Source organism: Sapajus apella, unplaced genomic scaffold (genome assembly GCF_009761245.1).
Source record: "Sapajus apella isolate SASKATOON/1434 unplaced genomic scaffold, GSC_monkey_1.0 scaffold2, whole genome shotgun sequence".
In the NCBI taxonomy this organism is placed as follows: domain Eukaryota; kingdom Metazoa; phylum Chordata; class Mammalia; order Primates; family Cebidae; genus Sapajus; species Sapajus apella.
This window is the reverse complement of record NW_022436942.1, coordinates 2,581,216-2,603,900: the sequence shown is the minus strand read 5'-3', so window position 1 is coordinate 2,603,900 and position 22,685 is coordinate 2,581,216. Positions and strand designations below refer to the sequence as shown.

General features: G+C 36.1%; 1 protein-coding gene across 6 annotated transcripts in view; it reads right to left on the bottom strand.

The window, feature by feature from the left end:
- The window catches only part of ITPR2 (inositol 1,4,5-trisphosphate receptor type 2), a 492,164-nt gene that overhangs the window by 255,177 nt on the left and 214,302 nt on the right, over window positions 1-22,685 (bottom strand). For all 6 annotated transcript variants that reach the window (XM_032284102.1, XM_032284097.1, XM_032284122.1 and 3 more), the window contains 5 exons: window positions 7,386-7,475; window positions 7,139-7,264; window positions 4,777-4,899; window positions 3,929-4,129; window positions 1,669-1,920 (listed from right to left, as the gene is read on the bottom strand). In XM_032284102.1, coding sequence (XP_032139993.1) covers window positions 1,669-1,920; window positions 3,929-4,129; window positions 4,777-4,899; window positions 7,139-7,264; window positions 7,386-7,475 — 792 coding nt within the window. The remainder of the gene's footprint in view (window positions 1-1,668; window positions 1,921-3,928; window positions 4,130-4,776; window positions 4,900-7,138; window positions 7,265-7,385; window positions 7,476-22,685) is intronic.

The window sequence follows — 22,685 nt, the reverse complement described above, 5'->3', positions numbered from 1 at the left end:
TGATAGTAAATTGAAGGAATTGAAATTTAAAAGTTAAGTAACCTATTGGAGTCAGTCACACAACTAGAGTGTAATGTATCCAGGATCCTGATTCATTCTTTAATTCATTTGTGTATTCATTCAACACTTATTTATTGATGTAGGCTCTGGGTCAAACAATATAACGGTGAAGAGAAACAGATCCAAGTATTGTTACTCTCAGAACTTACAATCTTGGGGATGGGCATGAGGGTTACAGGTCTTTTCCTACTAAGAAGATGGACATGTCAAATTGCAAATTATATATTCTTACAGACTGTACTAAGGAAGGCCAAGGAAGTCTTCCCTGGAGAAGTAAGGCTTGAATTAAGATCTAAAGGATGAAGAGGAGTTACTTAGATAAATGTAAGAGGTAAGAGTGGTAGAGTCAGAGGGAACTACATGTTGGAAGAAATATACCCAGAATCAGGCTTTTGAGGAAGGAAAGAGCCCAGGGACTTCATCATTAGACTAGACTTCCCTTCTTTGTCATCTTATTTCAAACCAATCAAGGCATGAAGTATCCTTGGATTGACATTTCAACAATTCCACAAAATTTCACAAAAATATGCTTTCAAGTCCATCACTACATAGGATTATCTAAAAGTAGGGAAGTTAACCTTATCTGATACTTTTTGAAGTTACTGTGATTTTAAATGTTTGGCTCTATATCTTTTTCAGTGTATCACACATTTATAAGCTTTGCAACAACATACAACAGTAGAAAAGAAAGAAATTTTTGTACTGTACATTCCTGGAAGCCTCATTAATAGAAACTTATTGGCAGACAACCAGCTGCTACTGAGACTTTTTTCTATCATCAGAGCCAAACTAGGACAGAGGGTAAATGATGTGGGAATAAAGCAAACTGCGTGTGCATATCTTCATGAATGCATCATTTCATAAAGCCTGGTAAACCTGCAGAGTCTATTATGTGGTCCTGCAGCACTATCCTAGCCTCTCCAATCAATGACTATGAATCATTTACGAAGCACCCATGTATTCTCAAGAATATACTAAAGGTTCAAGTAAACCTTCCGGTTTGATCACCTTGCATGTTAGAATTTAAGAGAGTTGTCTAGTGGCTTACACTAAGCTAGCAGTAGCTATAGCTCTTAAAAGTTTCTCATTGGCCAGGCGCAGTGGTTCACACCTATAATTCCAGCACTTTGGGAGGCCGAGGTGGGTGGATCACCTGAGGTCAGGAGTTGAGACCAGCCTGGCCAACATGAAACTGAACATGAAACAGGGAAACCCTGACTTTACTGAAAATACAAAAATTAGCTGGGTGTGAGATGCATGCCTGTAATCCCAGCTACTCGGGAGACTGAGGCAGGAGAATTGCTTGAACCCAGGAGGCAGAGGTTGCAGTGAGGCAAGATCATGCCATTGTACTCCAGCCTGGGCAACAGACTGAAACTCTGTCTCAAAAAAAAAAAAATGTTTATTATCTTTCAGAACTTCTTATAGGTCTTATTAAAAAGCAGACATTTTATGCTCTTTTACATTTTGCAAATTATATAGTTAAATACAATTCCTTGACTAAATACATGATCTCATTATAAATAGTAGTATGGAGGACTTCTGGCACTTAAACTTTAAAACTTAATAATGATTCTCTTAGAGCCGCTAAGCTTTTGCCAGGCTTACCTCAGGGATGCAGTCATCATGTGTCACCACCCTCACTATGTCGTCCAGTGGCAGAAGGGAATTACACTTGATTTCAGTGTAGACATTTTTCCCCTCTGTGCATGCTGCCAGCAACTCCACCAGGGTGATGTGGTACGCTAAGGGGCCACTCTCATCCCCTCGGTCTCTCTCTGAACACATCATGTGAAGCAGGATTGGAAATGATGCTCTATCATTGTAAAATATCAGCACATCTTCACCCCCATTTATCAACTGAAATGACAATAAGAGAGTCTACACAGCAGTCCACACATTCATTCTTGCAGTTATTTTCAAAGGCTTGATATATCTGGAAACATGTATCTCTCTGTAAAAGCATATATAATATGACAAAAGCAGAGCTATGCTGGGGGAAGGTGGTGAAAAGGTTATGGTTCCATGCCAAGGAACCAGTTGATGAACACTATCAAAACCAGCTGGAGTGATATGGAAGCAACAGATGGGGCAAGAATGAAACAACATAGATGATAGTAAGTTGTTCATCACACTGAAGTTAAACCTGTAAAAAAAAAAGTTATTTTCCTCTACTTTTTTTTGGAAGACTCCATCGCCAAAGCACAAGAAATCTTATAATTTTACTAAAGAAGAATGAAATATCCCACGCATTGCAATAGTGACTATATAAGTAATCAAGTAAATTGAGCTAATTTCAGCTCTATAAAAGTCTAGAAAATTCCATGCATCATTAGAGAATTAAGGCAAAGGCAGAGATCAGAGAAATAAGCAGAAAACTAAGACACACACACACACAAACACAAAACCAAGAAAGACAAAGATATGAATAAGTAGGGGCTTTTAGGACATAAATTTTCCTTCATACTTTGTTTATATAATTTTAGTAGAAAATTCCCTCAGGTGGCAGTTTTATTACTCAAACTCCATAATATCTTATTGTCTATTATCTGGACTAATTTTCTAACCCCAGTATGAGATATTTTGGTGGATAACTAAGGATACATAATTTTTTCTCTATGTATTATATTTTAAAGTGACAAATTATTTACATCTATAAGCCAATTAATTGGTTACTTTGAAAGTTTTGTTGAAAAAGAATGCGTATGTGTCAAAAATATGTATTATATATTAATATAATATTACGATTGCTTCTTTATGCATAGAAACACTTCACCTAACAGTGTCATAGGAATGGCTTCACTGTTTGCTGCTTTCACATTCTAATTCTTTCCTTGCTGATCATAATACAAAATCCAGTTAGTTCCCACATTTCCAGACAATGAGGAGCCAAAGTGAAGGTAAATGCAGGTAAGAAAAAGGTGCATTTTACAAGCTTAAAATGTTTCTTAAAATGTTTAATAACAATAATTTACATTTAAAAATTCAAGGCTTTAAGATAAATTAATTTTGAGATTTCTAAGTGGCAGGAGGGATTCCTTGAATTAATATGGAAATCTCCTCCATTCCCAAATTTAAGGTATACAATAATGAAAATGCTCAGAAACCAATAAAAATCTACCATGTAACTGTTTGGTAGCCATGGGTGGAAGCTCCCTTAATCTATATGGGCCACTAGAGAACCATTTGGTCACAGAGCAGTGATTTAATCAACGGGCTCTTTAAGCTGCTAGTTCTCTAATGTATCATACTTGCTGCCTAATAACTTACTCATTACATAAATATCACTCAAGGTCAAACATAAAAATGAAAAAGGCAAATAAATAGATGAAGTACCTTCATCTATTCATTTGCTGAAATTTTTAACTTACTTTAAATAGTAAGTTTCCATATGCTGTAATAAATCACTATTGGATAGTTTTTATTACTTAGTTTGACTTTCTTCAAAGCTTTCTCCAAATAGCATCAGAGAACACCCATTCTATATTTCAGAAACACGGCAATAAAGGCACTGGAAAAGCACAGTTCAGTCTGTCTTTCTTATATTATTGGAAACTTAAGGATATAATATTTTGTCACTTTCATTCCAAAAAATAAATAAAATTTCACAGGATTTTACCCATTATTTAAAATATGCAAATTTGTTATGGGTCAAAAAGAAAAATAAACTTAGAAAATCATAAACCCAACTTAAGATATGTTGTTTCACTAGATTAAAGCAAAAATATATTTGCACTTAAGTAGTCATTATTAAACTAAACAATTTTCCAAATCTATATTGTTAGGGGTTTTTTTTCACTCTAATAGAAAATACATATTTGAACATACTGTTTATATAAAGCTGATAAAAGGCAAACTGAGAACATACCTCTGTCATTACCATATCCTGGCATTTTTTCACATATTTACCATCTGCTTTTACAATTGTTTGCAAAAACTTCAGGTACTCCACGTGGCGGCCATGTGTCTCAATGCAGTGCACAAAGTGCTGTACAACTCTCTCACTAATTTCGTTGCACAGATGGTAATTGTTCATGAAGATGTGCCTCATGGTTTCTGCTTCAAGGAGCTAAACACAGAGAAACGTGCACTTGTAATTCTGACAAGATCAATTTTCTATTCTACAGTACTTAGACTAATTGCCCTGCTTGTGATCAGTTTTATATTTTATACAGAGCCACAGCGAATGTTCTGTGCAAGTCTTCCAAAAAATGCAATGAGATCATTAGCCATTAAAAGAAAACTGAGCTCACAGAGGAATTTAGTTGGAGAAAGGAGATTATTATCATAAAGTGCAACATATTGGCAACAGTATTCTTGAGATTAATTATGAATTCAAAGTTAGGTCTTCCATAAAATCTACTCAAACACATTTTACAGACAAGGGCAAACTCCACCTCTGAGTTTTCCATATTTATCTTACTCATGGTATTGTGAGTTAGTTCTTTGTTCTACCACATCTTTTCCCTAACATTTAACTATATACCTAAAAAAGACGTCATTTGCATGCAAAACTTGTGCAATTTTTCAAGTTTCTTTAAAAGTTTTCTTAATGGAAATAAAAGATACTCACTTTGGTGGAGGGAATTTCCACAAGGAAAAAAATAAAGCAATGAAGTTTAACAAAACTCTATTCATGAATGTTACTAAGACAAGTTTGATGCACACTTTATTAGAAATGTTTAGAAATATTTCTAATAAAGCTAAAATACTTACACCCGGAGTTAAAAACAAATTCAGATGTTTATGAAGAAGAACTTGATTCTGTGGATTTCCTCGACAGAAATTCTGCAGAAACGTGTGGGCTAGATTCATTACTTCATTCATCTTTTCATCATTCTGTAAGTTAAAGAATAGCACAGGATAGAAACAAACATAAGAGACTGCAAATGGTATGCAAAAGTACATCCCTTCATCCACGCACTATTTTTCTCTCTGCCCATCTTTGCTCTCCTTTCTCCTTTCTCCTCTCTCCTTTATGATTCACACCTCTCCCAGTCTCCCCTCTTTTTCTCTTCTCTGTTTTCTAGATCTTTCTCACCTTCTCTTTGTTTTTCCTCCTGATTCTATTCTTCTCTACTCTTCTAATTCCCCCTTTGTTTTACAGCCTTTCTCTCTTCCTCCCCAATCCTTCCAACTGTCCACCACATTTCCCCATCTGTACATAGCCACCTTTTCCTCCTCTGCTTTATCCCCACACCTCCTCTGTCCTCCTTTCTTCTCTCTGTCCCTATCTTTCTCTATTTCTCCTCCCTTCTCTGCTGTACTCTCCAGTCCCCATAATTCTTCCTTTCCTTTAAATGTCTCCTCATTTTGTAGTGTGTCTATATATCTGCATTGTTCTGCTTCTTTTCTTCTTTCTTTCTCCATTCTATTTCGCCCTCTTTCCATACATCTTCCTTCCTACTGTTTCTCCCACATCTATTCCTTCTCCTCTCTGCTTCTCCTCTTGTTCCATCTATTATTTCTCCTGCTCCTGCCCCCTTTCCTCCTGCTCTATACTAACTCCCTTCCCCCCATTCAAACTTCCTCTCTTCTTCTACTCTGCCAATCTTCTCTGTATATATGATTATTAGAACTCATCTCAGTTCTTTCTCTCTCCAGTCTCTCTGTCCCTTCATTTTGCTATTTACCTTGTCTCTTATTTCCACTCTTTTCCTTTTCCTCTTTGCTTTCTTTTATTTTCCCCTCTTCTTTGTCCCCCTCTTTCTTAACACTCAAGTGACTTTTCTTATTCACTGTCATTTTCCAAAGTCCTATACTATGCAACTATCATTTGCTTATAAGAATCTTAACAAGGAAATTAAATCTCAAAATTCACAGAGAAGCAAATTTGTCTTCTTAAAAGAGATCTTGTGACAATAGCAGCAAAACTACCTAAAATTTCCCTGTATAGTTGATTGTACCATTTGTCAAGTGGTCACTGTTAGAAATTCAAACGGACTCATGTTTTGAGTGGTATTTTATATTACTATTAAATAAATGTATATATGCACACACATACATACGTATATTCCCTAGCTTTGTCTATTTAGAGGGCCTATGGGGGCAACACTCCAAAGCAATCAGCACACTCAGTTCTCAGAACTTTGCTCCTAAATACCATTCCCCACCAAATGGAAATGGGGCTTCTCGAAAAATCTCTGATTCTACAGTTGAAGCAAGAAGAGTACAAGGTAAGTCTGGAACATTTTATTGTGTGAGAATTACTCAAAGAATGGTGGGAGAATGTTAGAGGACAGATAGTCTAGCTTGAAGGAACTCTACTGGCCAAATCTGAGACAATCTGGTAATGAAAATAAATAATGATAGAACTGTTTGTAGCCTATTGAATAAAATGAATATCTACAAACCCATACTGATAAAAATAAACATAATAAATGAACAAGTTGAAAGTTTGATGAAGAATGGGATATTTACTTAGTTTCACATAACTACTCCACAAAATACTTATTAATTACAAGGGAATTACAAAGGGAAAATTAGAGAAGCCTGGCAGATACAACCTCAATCAATTGATCAAAGTGAACATCATCAGTCAGGGGGCAAATCAAAATTGTGCACCAACTAATAGGAAGCAATGAGATAAACATAGTATCACTTCTGTTATGTTTCTGCCAAAGATGCATAACTGTATCTAATCATGAGGAAACATCAGACAATGCACGTTAAGGGATATCCTTCAAAATAACTGGCTATTTTCAAAAGTGTCAATGTCATGGGAGTTCCCACATGAAGAGATTTAAATAAACATGACAATTGAACAGTGTGTGATTCTGAAGTGGATCTTTTTTTCAAACCAAAAACAATTGGGACAATGGGAGAAATCTGAGTAGTGTATAGGGACTAGGTGACAGTAAAGTACCATGCTCTTTCCTGATTTGGAAGGCTCTGTTGTGGTGATGTACTAGTGTGCCCTTGTTTGTAGGAAAAATACACAAAAGGGCTCAGGGTGATGGGGCACCCAGTGGGTGATTTATTCTCAAATAACGAAGAAAGAAAAAATTTCTTGGAATTTTGCAAAACATGTGAAACTGTATCAAAATAAGCTAAAGAAACAAAAATAACCAGGACTAACCTTTTCGTAGGGTATCTGCAGAAGATCCAACACCACCGAATGGGCCCCCATATTTTTCAGTAATCGTTGATGCTGATTCCGACACTTTTTATTCTGTACACAGAGTTTACTTAGCCTAATCAAGATCTTTAAAGAGAAGAGGAAAAGCATGAAATATAACAAATAACAATATTAAATATAATATATAAGCAAAAATTATTTGGCATGCAAATATAAACCTCTATGAGAATATTTTGTATCTGCTGACCTCCTTTACAATCCGGTAGTTATTGCTCTTATTGCTGTCAATCTGAGGTTTCTTGGTTCCATCCTGCACTGGACTTAAAATGTTCGATTCCTAAAAGGAACACAAATATGTACTTTTATGCCATTTGTAGTTTCGTGGTAAATTCATTTCTTTTGTATGAAATATATTTTGTAATTAATTTGCAATAAATCTATTATTCAAGTTAAATGTTTCTTTTATACTTTTTTATTGCATAAAATGTTCCTTGGCGTGAATAAGCCATGCAAATCACCACTACCCAATAAGAACCCAATGAGAAGTTACACGGAATGACCTATTATTATGAGTTAAATTGTTAAGTTTTCATACATATTATTAGTGCATATCCTTATGAGACATATATATCTCAGACATGCTGTGATCATATATTGCCTATATGAGAAGAAATAATGAAAATACAGGGCATAAAAGATATAATTTAATCACTAGGAATGAACTGTAAGAAAAAAAGAGTGATGGAGCAGATCTTCACAGCTGAACACATCTCAGAGAAGAGAGCAAAGAACAACGTAATGTAACAATTCTCTGTCACGTTACCATGGCATCCTTAAGAGTCATGATTCAGGACCAACATACAGGACCAGGAAAATGAAGAAAGAAAAGTAAAAAGTAAATTAAAATGCAATTTTTAAGTGACCAAATTAATAAAGCTTATTAAGAAAAGCTGAAAAACCAAAAATACTTAACTATAATAACCTTTATCTGTAGCATCACAATAAAAAGCAAATATAGGAAGTAGACATATTTTAAAGATCAACTATTGGTGTCACCTTATGAAAATCAAACACCAGGCTGGGCACAGTAGCTCATGCCTATAATCCCAGCACTTTGGAAGGCCGAGGTGAGCAGATCACTTGAGGTCAGGAGATTGAGACCATCCTGGCCAACATGGTGAAACCCTGTCTCTACTAAAATACAAAAACCTAGCGAGGGTGTAGTGGTGTATGCCTGTAATCTCAGCTACTGGGGATGTTGAGGCAGGGGAATCTCTTGAACCTGGAAGGTGTAGGTTGCAGTGAGGTGAGATTGCGCCACTGCACTCCAACTGAGCAACAGAGCAAGATTTGTCTCCAAAAGAAAAAAGAAAAGAAAAGAAGATCAAACACCAGTGACAAACCCATTCCAAACATTTATGAAGATGCAATGTAATGCACACCCAGTACTAGATTATGGTGAACGGATCTAAAAGAGACACATAGAAGATATGGTCCTTTTCACAAGAAAATCACAGTCTACCTAAGAAAATAGAGAAAAATATATAAACAAAGATTTGCACTGGGCAGAATTCACTATTCAGAGAGAGAGAGGGTAAGAGAACAGCTGCAGCTTTAGACAAGTTTATGAAGGAGGTCCAGTTTAAGGCAAGGTCTAGAAGGATGAAAAGTGTCTAGTTAGGCATAAAGGATGTTTAGATGGGCAGGGGAAATCCTTGCCAGGTGGACAAGAAGTTACCTTAGCCAAAGGTACTGCAGCAACAACAAGTACATTTGTATTTAAAAGATGGCAAGAATTGGCAGGGCCCGTTGCAAAGACTGGGCAATCAGAGCATGGTGTGATGGGCTTCCTTATCTACAATCTATGGAGAATTGCACTTGGGATGAATGTCAAGTTCAACTTGGGTCCAAAACACCCTAAACTCCTGACTATATGATGGTGTTCGGCACACAGTTAAAGGGAACCCTAGTTTAAGCTCAGGAAAATGTTACAAAGATACATGAGGCCAATTGATATAATTTCATTCATCCCAAGTTGTTTCTCCTACTGTGCTCCAGGACAAAACACAAAATTAATAAATATCAAGAAAGAAAAAAAAATACTTTGCTTGCTAATCAAACAGTTCTGAGGAAAGGCTTTAAGCAGCAGAGTGACTTGGTCCATGTTGAGCCAGCACATTCCTTACTCTTGGCTTTATATTTTTCTTTTGCTTCTTTTCTGCCAAATATTATCCTGAAGCTCCCAGTCTCAACTTTGCTTTAGCAAGTGACCACGTCCTCCCATTTTACTGAGCAGACAGAAAGTCCTCTACATGGACACTTTCTCTTTTCCATCCAAAAATTTCCAGTGGTGTCCACAAACCTGTCTTCCCCACTGTGTCTCAGAGAACAAAATTGTTGATGCACGGATTCAAAAATTCTATCTCCTCATCCTCCTGTCCCTGCTTCATCCCTGTTTCTTGTACAAGATCAGTTTCTACCCTTTAATGACTCTTTCTCATCTCTAAGCTTCTGCTTGCTGATCATTTGTCACTCATACTCACTAGAATTGAAACTGCAAAAAGTAAAAGATTCAAACACTGAAAGCCTTCAAAGCATTACTAAGTTAGATTTCAGAGCTGTATTACCTGGCTATGGTAATGAAAATTTGGGCAAAAGTGAAAGCAGTCCAACCACCACTCCAGGTAAACAAAAGAGAGAAAAGAATGCAGGATATTACCTGCAAGACATTAACCATGAAGTGAATCTTAAAAATTGTAGGAGAAATTGTTAAACTATATATGTAAGTAAAGCCAATGTAGAAGAGAAAACACAACCCAGTGGCTAAGATGAAAACTATTTAGATGGAAAGAGGCTAGAAGTCAGAGTATGAAACAAATATGTTTCCCATTTGATAGTAAAAATAATTGATGAGAAGTAGAAACTGCAAAAGCTAAAAATATAATTAGATTTCCTTTTTCTGATCACAAACGTGAAGGCTGGATTTTTAAAAGGCCATTTCATTTGTTTTCTGTAAGAGAAAAAATACTAAAATACATACACACAAACACACACGCTTGTACCACAAATCAAGATTAAGATATTACCAGCTCTAAAGATTGACAAAGCTCCTTAGTTAGAAAGGAGATCTTTCTGATATATGTCAACTTTAAAGAAAGCTGCTAAAAAAGGCATGGAAGCTTTGGTAGATATCCTTAATCCTGTTTTTAAAGCAGTAATCTGAAGAAAAAGTAACCATCTTTAAAAAAAAAAAAAAAAGTAATCACGGGTAAAATGTACTACATTATAAAAAGTTACGCTCTTTAGTTCAGCCCAGGGGAAGATATAGACAACGCTAAACTCTGTAAGTGTGGGAATTATGAAAAATAGTGATTTTAATTTAAAATTACTAGCAGTCAATAAAAGGCAGCAACATTGGAGAATTCAATAAACAACCCCTTTTAATTTCAGAAAATAATTCAATTCAATTAATTGAACAAAAACTCATGGAACAACTGGATGATTCCAAAGCAGTGATCAGGGTAATTTAAGAAATATATAAACTATGTAACAAAAATTGGGTTTTATTTTCTAATTCTGATGCCAAAATGGTCTAAATAAAGGTGTTGCAAAAGTTTTCCTCCTGAAAGAGCAGAAATTGGCTCTATTCTTTATGTTTTATACAATTATTTATATTCTATAAACTTTAGCCCCACATCATTGGCAAAATCTACAAAACTCTGAATTTATTCTAATGACAAAATATCAGAAAAGTACAAAATGTAGAAGTATGACTTATGTGGCATCACAGAGCTGAATGGGCCCAGAAAAAAAAAAAAAATGTGTAACACTGAGAACAGTGTGAGGCTCGTAGCACATCTCCAAATGATCCTTCTGACAATAGTGATGAAAAATAAATATGGGACTCCAAACATCCCTGCACTTTATTGTAATTGCTTCCTATCATCTGGAGAACCTAAATTTATTCCCTCTAATGGAATATGGGAAGCAGCTTAGTTCAGTGATTTTGGAAGCAGCTATATTTTTAATGCATAGTATATACCATAAAACAATAGGTTCAAAAACAAGAGAGCAAGAAGACTCTAGAAATTGGGTGGGCATCAGGATTCTAGGCAGAGACATAAACAGTGAAAATGTGTTCTAAAGATAGTTTCTCCGCACACCTGCAGTCCCGGCTACTGGGGCGGCTATGGCAGGAGAATCATTTGAATCCAAGAGGCAGAGGTTGCAGTGAGCCAAAACTGCGCACTGCACTCCAGCCTGGGCTACAGAGCAAGACTCCATGTCAAAAAAAAAAAAAGTTTCTCCCATTTTTTTTCTGGAATTAGTCAAGGAAACTTTTATATCAATAGCAAAAATGATACAAGAAAGTAATATTATATGAACTACATGGTGAACTAAATATTAGCACTGGCTAGGTATGATGACTCACACTTACAACCGCAATACTTTGGGAAGCCAACGTGGGAGGACTGCTTGAGGCCAAGAATTTGAGGCCAGGCTGGACCACACAGAAATACCCTGTCTCTATAAAAATTTTATTAGGAGGGCATAGTGGGCTCACCTGTAGTCCTAGCTACTCAGAATGCCAAGGCAGGAGGATCATTTGAGCCGGGAGTTTGAGGCTGTAATGAGCTATGATTGTGCCAATCACTCCAGCCTGGGCAACAGAGTGAGATCTGTCTCAATAAATAAATAAATACTGGCACTCATTAATGGGAATCCAGCTCCTTAATTTAACCAAGGGCAATCATGCTTTTAAAAATAGAAATTTCCAAATCCTACAATGTAGAGCTGCCTACATCTGCAGCTGCATGATTAAAATAGCTTGGTGCATGCCTTCTATTTATCCCTATCCCACTGAAGTTTAAGGAGGTCCATCCTCAGCCAAGTTGCCAAGTCAGCAAGACTGCAAGGCCTTCTGCCCACCATCTGTACTGCTAGCCTTCTCTGGTGTAACTACACTTTAAACCGGTCAGTGGCACCATCAACCAGCCACCCTCCCACAACTTCAGGGGCCAAATGCTTTTTTTCTTCCATCCTCACCTCCCTTCGAAACATGCAAAAAAATATTTTTTAATAACCAGTCTTTTATATTTGATTGGCCAATCAGATTCAGATTATAATGTAGTTGAAGGTGCTCAGAATAAATATTGCCTCCTTCAGATAACTGAATAAACCTCTGTGGGATAAGGAGGTATTTTTTTCTCCCTCCCATCTAATGATAACATCATGGACTAGCCATTTAGGGAGATATCACCCTAGATCTACTTCTATGACCTTGCATGGAAAGCTAATTTGGACCATCATGGTAACATGGTTGTCAGTCTCTCCTTCCCTAAGAAGCACCTAAGGCTGCTTGAAGACTTGGGCACAAATCCACAATGGGCAGAAGAGGCTATGACTAGCATTCCTGGCAGAGAATTTCCTTCCAGATGTTTCCTCAAGTCAGGGGCAAGGTTCTTCCCTCCTAGAGAATACATACATATTCATAACCTTACCCTAAACCTTTTTTCCTTTCACTCTGTCCCAAGACATATACAATAATTGCGTTTTTCTGGCTCATTTGATGTCATTTTAGTTAGTATTTGATCATGTTTAATCTGATGTTCTAGAACACAACCCAAATCTCCTTTACAATCTGTATCTCTAATAAATAAGTTAACCAAAAAAAGTTTGTGCCACTGAGGTACAGCCTCTTTGCTTAGACAGGTATTAGGAAAAACTAGAAATGTTTAATGTAACTATTAACTGCTTTCATAACAACACATCAGGAACCTATGATCACACAGGAACATGTCCCAGAAATTTTCTGATGTAACTCCAGGGATGGCCAAAAACTTACCACTATTACATAAAATATAGAAAGGATGGGCAACCTTTTGGTCAACAGAATGGCATACAGAGCGCTGCACAGGAAGTGAAACAGCAACATAACAGAACCCTTAGAGAAGGACTTTGATACTGGTACATTGTATGAAGGAAGCTTCCCTAGTCACAATAGGGTTACAGCTCACCTGGACCCAGACCCAGACCGACATGGTTGTGAGAATGGGGGTGTATGCATGAAATGTGTGAGAGAGGAATCAGTACTGCCTTTTACACTCACTTTTTCCCCCAAGAAATCATTACAGAAATGCGTGATCTAAAAACAAATGTATGCCCTGATTTGAATGAATCAGCCACTATTATTTCCTCATTAGCCACTTGCCGAAAAAAAGAAACCATATGGGAACATAGAATCTTCACTATCAACTTATATTGAAGTAAGAACAAGTAAAGGCCAGGCACCGTGGTTCACACCTGCAATCCCAGCACTTTGGGAGGCTGAAGCAGGTGGGTTGCTTGAGCTCAGGAGTTCAAGACTGGCCTGGGCAATATGGTGAAACCCCATCCCTACAAAAAAGTACAAAAATTAGCCAGGCGTAGTGGTGCACGCATATGGTCCCAGCTATTCAGGAAGCTAAGGGAGGATGGCTGGAGCCTAGGAAGTCGAGGCTGCAATGAGCCATGATCGCAGCACTGTACTCCAGCCTGGATGACAGAGCAAGACCATGTCTAAGAAAAGAACAAATGGAAAAGATAAAAAAAAAATAAGATAGTAACTTATTTATAGCATGAAGGTAAATACTAAAATGTGTTCTATGTTCTGGAACACAACCCAAATCTCCTTTACAATCTGTATCTCTGATAAATAAGTTAACAAAAAAAGTTGGTACCACTGGGTGCAGCCTCTTTGCTTAGACAAGTATTAGGAAAAACTAGAAATGTTTAACGTAACTATTAACTGCTTTCATAACAACACATCAGGAACCTATTATCACACAGCAATACTATGTGAGTACTGTTTTAGTAGTATCAATTTAAATGTGATTAGAAAATGAGAAGGGAAAAAAATTCCCATAAAAAAAAAAGGTCTAATAAACAAGTAATTCAAGTAACACCTCATGGAAGTATAATTGTTACACTTAAGAATTTATATTATAACCAAATAGAATGAGAATGTGTAAAACAAGAATTTTAGTATAAACCAAAAGTTATTTTGCACATGTATGTCATGTAAAAGGGGCTTATTAATTGAAACTCATCTGTTATAATCACCTTCAGTGGAATTATCTCAGACATAAGGATGGGAATATGTATAGTGATATAAACAAGTAAATAAATTATATAATGAGCTCTGGGGCAAAAATAAAAACTGGAGACAAGAAAACAGATTCCATAAAAGGAAAATTCAGGAAAGCACTGCCCAAAACTAATGAATAAAAGCTCTTCATGAAATTACCATAGTGTCCCTGAGTGGTCAGGTCAAGCTGCAAGATTCTGTCTAGAACACATGGACTGCTTCTATCCCAGGCCATCAGGGTTAGACATTTTACCCGTTTCTGTCAAAAATCAGCTCATCAATCACAAGTTTGGCTGAAGAAACAAGTTTATGTAGAACTGTTCTTCCCACTACGCAGAATTTCATACCAACACTTGGAAAAGGAGAACCTTCTTCACATATATCCTTCTAGAGGGATTTGCCACCTTGAATGCTTCATCAAAGGAAAAAAGATCAGAAGTGGCAGGCAAAGAATGGAATACAGTTTTTGCTTTTAACAAGTAATGAGATGTGGAGGTAAAAGAAAAACCATCAGATAGGGAAGGTGTGCCTAGGGAGAAATAGAGAAAAATCAGTGAAGAAAAGGAAAGAGAGGGAAGAGAGAGAAGGAAGGAATTTATTCATAATTAATAAAGTAATATAATTAATAAATAATAATTAAGATAAATCTGCAAACTATAATTCAAACTCCTATGAGGAACATTAACACTAACAAAGTTAATCCAAAAACTCAATAATAATGTTATATCATGCCCAGTGAAATATATACTATCAAGAGCTTTTCTGACAGGCCTTGTAAGCAGGTATTTTTAAAATAATCATAGAGATAGTGAAGAACAGTATCTCTCATGCCCGGTGGGCACCTCTGTGGTTGCCATGTGTCATGCAATAGTGTTCAGGATGATGTCACAGCATCGCTCAGCATGGAAAAGGAAGGATAGCCTTTTTGGGGAAAGGACAGGCTACAAGCCAAGCAACAGCAAGAGAAGAGAAGGCACAGGTCCCCATCCGCCCATCTCCCTGCACAGGAGTGCTGGGTGCTCTGCTGCATAGTATGGGTCTCGATTTCCAAATAACCAGTCACTGCAATGCCACAGTAACTAGCTATAGGGCAAGTTGAAGAGTAACCTTCTCAATAAAGGGACATACAAACTGCTTCAGCACCAGGTTGTGCCTGTTGTTTACAGGAATCTTTTGAACACTAGCCCATGGCCCATAAAAATTGGACTGTCCCTGCTGAGGGGCAGAAGCCGCAGGTCCTATGAGAAGCCAAATCAGTACACAGCCCCTTGGAAGAGAGGAACTCCTCATCCTGCAAAAACAGTCCCAGCCACCTCGTTGTCCAGATAACCCAGAGTGAGCCCCTAGGGACATTTTTTAGTTAATTCTATCCCTTACATCATACATCCATTAAAAGAACAAAAATAATTAAGAAATAAAAGCAGGTAGATATGAATCTGGAATAGATTGATATGAAAAAGAACCAGTTAAATAACCTGAAAATGAAATATATGGTCTTTGAAGTAAAAATTAGATAGACAGTTTGAGCATGAGACTACATTAGTGAGAGTTTAAGTCAATTTTTTAAAAAGAGCCACTACACTCCAGCTGGGTGACAGAGTAAGACCCATCTCTAAAGAAAAGGAAAGAAAAAGACGCTGGAAACCATATATAGGTGAGTAGATAGATATAGAGATAAATACAGGTATATACACAAATATAGAAGCAAAATCACTGTAAGAAAAATTAACACTCAAAATAAACAACATGAGGAGGAACTTTCCTTTGAAGCACTGCAATGCCCACGTGACCTGCTTCTCAACCCTAAATAAAGCAGTGGATGAACGTAAAGGGTAATCCTGACTTAACCTACTCGGATACGATTTCCTGAGTTAATCTCTCCTTCCTATATTTAGAAGTCAACGCATTTTGAAAGCGATGAATTAGTAATTTCTCCTAATGCTACTGATATTGTCAACTTGTTATATTTTAGCCTTTAAGCTTTCAGAAACGATGATACAGTCTTTTAATGCTGGGGATGATAAGTTTAATAACGGAAAACACTATAATATACAATAGATAATAAAGCTCCTCAGCTCTAGGGACGCAATGGGCTTACCAGAGACCAAATCCATCCCCTTCTCCTTATTTATAAGAGATCAAGTACAGTAATGGTATAATTTTGGATTATAAACCAAGATTTGTTAGTGTTAGTAGACAGACCATCAATTCACATTTATTGTCAACAGAGTATACCAAATTTACCACTGAGGGAGGAAAAACACACTTTTATGTTATTAGAGATATTTTTTCTTCTCAAAATGAAGGATCACATTAAAGTTATCTGGTCTTCTGATATCTAAGCAAGCACAAAGTTAGATCATTATGAGCTGTTTTAGAACAATGCTGATGGTGCTGTGTTTACAGTCTTTGTAAGATTTACTGAACAACAAAGGAGTATTGTTCGTATTGGCTTGCTAGAGTGTGTGCTGCCTGCTACTGGCTGTTTCCATTGATACTGTGATATATTTCATCCTGTTTACAATACATTGCCACAATCTTTGGCTGTTGGGTTATTGCATAATACAGATTATTTGGCTGTATATAAATTAGTTACTTCATAGTTTCTCACTTTTGCTCCCCTTATATTAATTCATTATATAGGTACCAGTCTCCTGGTTTCTCAATTCACCTATTTGCATACATTTCTACTGCTATCTCACTAGTTCATGCTTTCAGAACCTCACACCTGAATTTGTACAAGAGCCTCTTAATGGGTGTCCCAACTCGGCCTCTTGTTCTTCTGAAGCACTCTGGATTCTGTTGGACTCAATTTCCAAAACAGTATGCCTGCCTCCCTTCCCAAGAATCTTCACAGGCTCCTAATTTCCAGCCATTTCAAATATAATTCACTTATTTTTGAACTTTACTTTTCTTATTATTACTCTTGAACACATTAGCTAACTCCTCCCAATCCTTCAGAATAGGCCTATGTGTCGAATCTGGAGTGAGGCCTTCTCCCAGTCATCAGACCCATGCTGGCCTCTCCTTTTTCTGTACCACATAGTTCAGTATATAATCAACCACTTTGTCACACTGTTTTTTGGGTGTTCATGAAGTGTGTTCATTCTTTGAGGGCAAGTAGAATATTAGATTTGAGTTCAGATATTAAACTTTAAGAATGGAGAGGAGAAATTTAAGTGTGCACAAGGCAAGTGAACATGAAAGCAATGGGACTGAAATGTACACTTTACACAGCAATTGAAAGAAAGACTTTACTCTAGAGAAACATGACAGTTCACCAAATGCAACCATTCATATCATTCACATTGCCTCAAACCTAGCAAACCTCTATAATATCTAGGTTTGAATAGATATTATAGAAACAAATACACAGGCTCAAAACAAAAAAGGGTTGTCTCTTGTTAAGAATTATCCAACAGAATAGGATAAAGTACAGAGAAATCCTTCCTGCATAACATCCAAAAGTGATCGATAAAATATTTAAAATGTGTCTTTGTAATAGCAAGTCCAGAAACCCTGAAAATACATAAAAATTTTAGAACAATAATCAAGCACTAGACTCATCATTGGCTCTGAGGGCATCAGTCAAACCTAATAACCTGGATTCTGAGTTTTGCTATGACACACACACACACACACACACACACACACACACACACACACACACAGCAAAAGGAAACAAAATCCAGATCCCAAGCAAAATGAAAGGTCTGATCAGAGACCCTGGCATAGAATCAGGAATACTAAGGGTGACACCCACAGTGATAAACCAGGGAACATGTGGCCCATAGAAGAGCAAAGGGTTAGCTATCTTGGCTTTGGTTCTCATCAAAAACAAAAGAGGGGGAAACAATTCTCTTGAGGCTCCCATATGAAAAGAGCGCACTTTCCCTCAAGATTGGGGACCAGAATGTCCAATCTAAAGAGGTCCCAAAAGACCCAAGTCAAAACTTATGTTGAATATGGTTACAGAAGGTAGTGTCCCAAAGTGCTTCACAGAGGCAAATAAAATCTAAATGAGGCCTTAACTACAGACCTCAAAGGAATTCCACATACAAAGTTCCAAAGAATGTGAATTCACAACAATAAAAATATCACCAAACACCTGACGCAAATACATCCCAAAGACTTCAGCAAGAATAGCCAACTTAAAACTGCAAAGAACCCTCCTTTTACAAAACAACCAGATCTTAGATATAAACCTATTTTAATTACATTTCTGGGCCCACAGAAAACAAAGGACAACTCCCAGAGACCCCAGCCTCCATCTTCTAAGGGAAAAAAATGTAACCTGAAACCAGATCAGAGAGCTCCAAGCAACAAGGGCACAAGGAAAGTCTCCCTGAAAGCAAATGACAATACTAGATCTGCAATCCAAAGACTAAGTAAACTCTGAGCAAGTGTCTAATTTGGGGAGCAAACCCCAAAACTCCTGCCTTAAGACAGGTATATAGGAAGGGAGTAACGTGGTCTCAGGCTAGCAGCGCCCCCTGCCAACAGGCAAATGCAATCACAAACACTCTAAGGAAGAAATCCCCTATGTCAACCCCAGGACAAAGGTCAAAAGATACGAGCTCAAAACCTGCACCCAAATGTTCATAGCAGCTTTATTCATAATTGTCAAAATTGGAAACAACCAAGATGTCCTTCAATAGGTGAATTTATAAACTGTGGCACATCCATACAAGGGACTATTATTCAGCAATAACAAAAAAAATGAGCTATTAAGCTATAAAAGGACATGGAAGAATTTAAACACATACTGCTAAGTAAAAGATACCAGTCTTGAAAAGCTATATATTGTATAATTCAAATTATATGCTATTCTGGAAAAGGCAAAACTATAGAGATTATCCCAAAAAAAATCAGTGGTTGCCAGGGACTCAGGGATTCGGAGAGAGAGACAAATAGGTGAAGCATAGAGAATTTTTAGGACAATGAAACTGTCCTGTTTGACACTACAATGGTGGATACATGACATTACGCATTTGTCAGAATCCATAACTAAACAACACAAGGAGTGAACCTTAATAAATTATCGACTTTCGTTAAAAAATACTGTGTCAATATTGGCTCATCAATCATAACAAATATGCCACACTTATGCTAGATGTCAACAATAGGAGAAAAAGAGAGAGAAGAGGGACTAGATGGGACCTGTGCTTTCGGTGCAATTTTTTTCTAAACCTAAAACTTCTGTAAAAATGAAGTCAATTTGAAAAAAGATATGAGCTCATAATCAAAGTTGATCAAAACATAATGATACACAACATAAGTGAGAATCATAAGGAAATCTCAAGTACATCAGATCTCAAACTTGTTATGTACAGACTATTAAACAGCCATAGGAAATCACAAAAATTAGAAAACAACAAAACATGATCAAAAACGACCAAACAGATTTGAAAAAAACTCAAATTTCATGTTTGAAAAAAATGAAATTTCAGGTATGAAAAAATATAGTGGCTGAAGTTTAAAAGTCAATTGGTAGAGAAGACTTCAAATAAGACAGACCTGAAGAGAGACTCAGATGAGTCTAAAGAAATTATCTAATATACCATACAAAGTCATAGGTAGGGAAAATATAAAAATGAAATGAACTGATATGAACTATATAGTAATATATTAACTAATAAAGTTCAACATGCACTTAATTTGAGTTTCAAAGTTAAAGCACCACTATTTAACGGTGAGCAAACTTCTCAACAGCAGCAATGGAAGCCAGAAGACATGGAATAAAATAATCACAAGAGGGGGGGAAATAACTCACAGTTGATAAACCTTTTTGTCCTGCAGTAAAAATATAATAATTTCAAATGTACTGGCTTCTAATGACATAGTCTCAAACTGCATGAAGTAAAACTTAACAGAAATGCAAGGGGAAATTGATAAATCTACCATTGTAGTGGGAAATGTCAATAAATCTCTCTCACTTATTGATATGTTAAGAAAATTAAAATATTATTAAATATATTATTTAAGCACAATTAATAAGCTTGATTCACCAGTCATATATAAAGAATCCTACACCCATTCACATTCTTCTCAAGCCACGTTGGACACTTACAAAACCTAGATGTATAATAGGCCAAAAAGCAAGTCTCACTGAATTTTGGAGAAATGATACCATAATAACTAAATTATCTTGTCACGAGTTAATTAAGAATTCAATTAACAAAAAAGGTAAATTTAACCTATGCATGTAGAAATTTAAAAACTCACTTCCAAGTAATTCTAAGCCAAAGTACTCACAATGGAAACATTTTTAATATCTAATATTGAAAAATAATAAAAGTATCATTTGTCAAAACTCAGGGAATGCAGCTCCTTAGGAAGAAATGATACCACCAACTTTTTTAAAATCAAAAAGTCTGTCAACATAAAAAGATGGAGTATAGTAGGGTAAGTATAATAAAATAGCAAACAAATCCAGAATCTCAACAAACCCAAAAACAGACTATGTTTAAAAGATGAATAAAATACAGGTGACCTTGAACGATATGAATTTGAACTTATATACATATTTTCTTTTACCTCTGCTGCCCTTGAGACAGCAAGACTAACCCTTCCTCTTCCTCCTCCTCCTGAGCCTATTCAACATGAAGATGATGAGGATGAAGACACTTATGATGATCCATTTCCACTTAATACATAGTAAATACATCTTCTCTTCCTTATGATTTTCTTAACATTTTCTTTTCTCTAGCTTATTTTACACTATGTAATTCACACAACAAAGAAAATGTATGTTAACTGACTGTTTATGTTATCAGTAAGAGTTCCAGTAAACAACAGGCAATCAGTAATTAAGTTTTGAGGGAGTCAGAAATTATTAAAGAAATTTGCAACTGTACAGGAGGTTGGCACCCATACCCATTCCCCAAATACTGTTCAAGGGTAAACTGTACATAAAACTCTGGCAAGATTGAGCTAGTAGGGCTAGGGAAAAGAAGAAAGCCATAGCAAAACATATGAAGAATGAAAAGGGAGTACAAAGTTATGAATACAGCAGAAATTTAAAAGATAGCAAAAGAATATGAACACATTTATGCCAATAAATTTGAAAATTTCAATATGTGGCTAGAAAAATACAAAACAAATTAACTCAAAATGGAAAATTTGAATGAATTTATAACCATTAAAAAATTGAATTAGTAGTCAAAATCTTCCCACAATGTAAATATCAGGCTCAGACAGTTTTGCAGACAGGTTTTACCAAACATTTATGAACAGATCGTTCTAATCTTACACAAAGAAAAGGGAATATTCTATAGCTTGTTTTATGGGACTAGTCTAAGCTCAATACCACCACTTGATAGGAATAGAAAAAAAAAAAAAGAAGAAAAGAAGGAAGAAAGGAAGGAATAAAGAAAGAAAATTACAGGCTAATTTCACTGGCAGCACAGATGTAAAATTCTACACAAAGTACTAGCAAACAGAATCTAGCAATGTAAAAAAAAATCACCTAGATATTTTAAACCTAGAATATAGTAGAAGCTCTAAGATTTATGTCATTAAGATGAACAGATTAAATTAAAAAATATATAATCTTAATAGACGCATAAATTACATTTAATTAAAGTCAATAACCATTTGTGGTTTTAAAAAGTAAACTAGGAAGAGAACGTGCTCCTCAATAAAGGATATCTATAAATGAACATACAGTAAATATTTTATTTAATAGTGAAATATTAGAACCATTCCCTTTAAAATCAGAAACAAGACAAGGATGCCCATTATTACCACTTCTATTTAACCTTGTCCTAGAAAATTCTATAAACACAATAAAGCAAGAAAAAAAGAAATAAAAGATCATCTTCAAGTTTGAACTTATAACATTAACCTGACTTGAAGTGAACAAATATGTTTAACCTTATTAGTAGGTACACACGAATTGGTAGGACTGAACTACCTGCCTGTACAGAATTTAGCTTTATCCAAACTGGAAGAAGAAGTAAAATGGCAAATAAACATAAAAAAGAAAAATCTCATCCTCATAAGTAATTCAGCAAAATGAAAATCACAACAGAGATAATATATCAAGTGTACTCAATCTTCAAAAGTGGGAAAGTGAGAAAAACACCCATCATAAGGATGGGGAGCTATGAGAACTCTCATACACAAGTGGAGGGAAAACACCTGGCATTGTCTGGTAGAGGGGAACATACTGCATGTGTTACTCCTATGGAGACAGCCCAGAGAATCTCCCGAATATGTGCACCACGTGACATACAACATTTTTCACAGCAGCACTGGTCTTAGTAGCAAATTTTCTTTTAAAACACCAAAACCAGGAAGAGCCCAAATGCCCATCAACAGCTAACTGGATAAACATAGGCATAAATGCAATAATATATATTAGAGAAAATGAATGAGTTGCAGTTATACATCAACAAGGATGAACAATGAAAACATGTA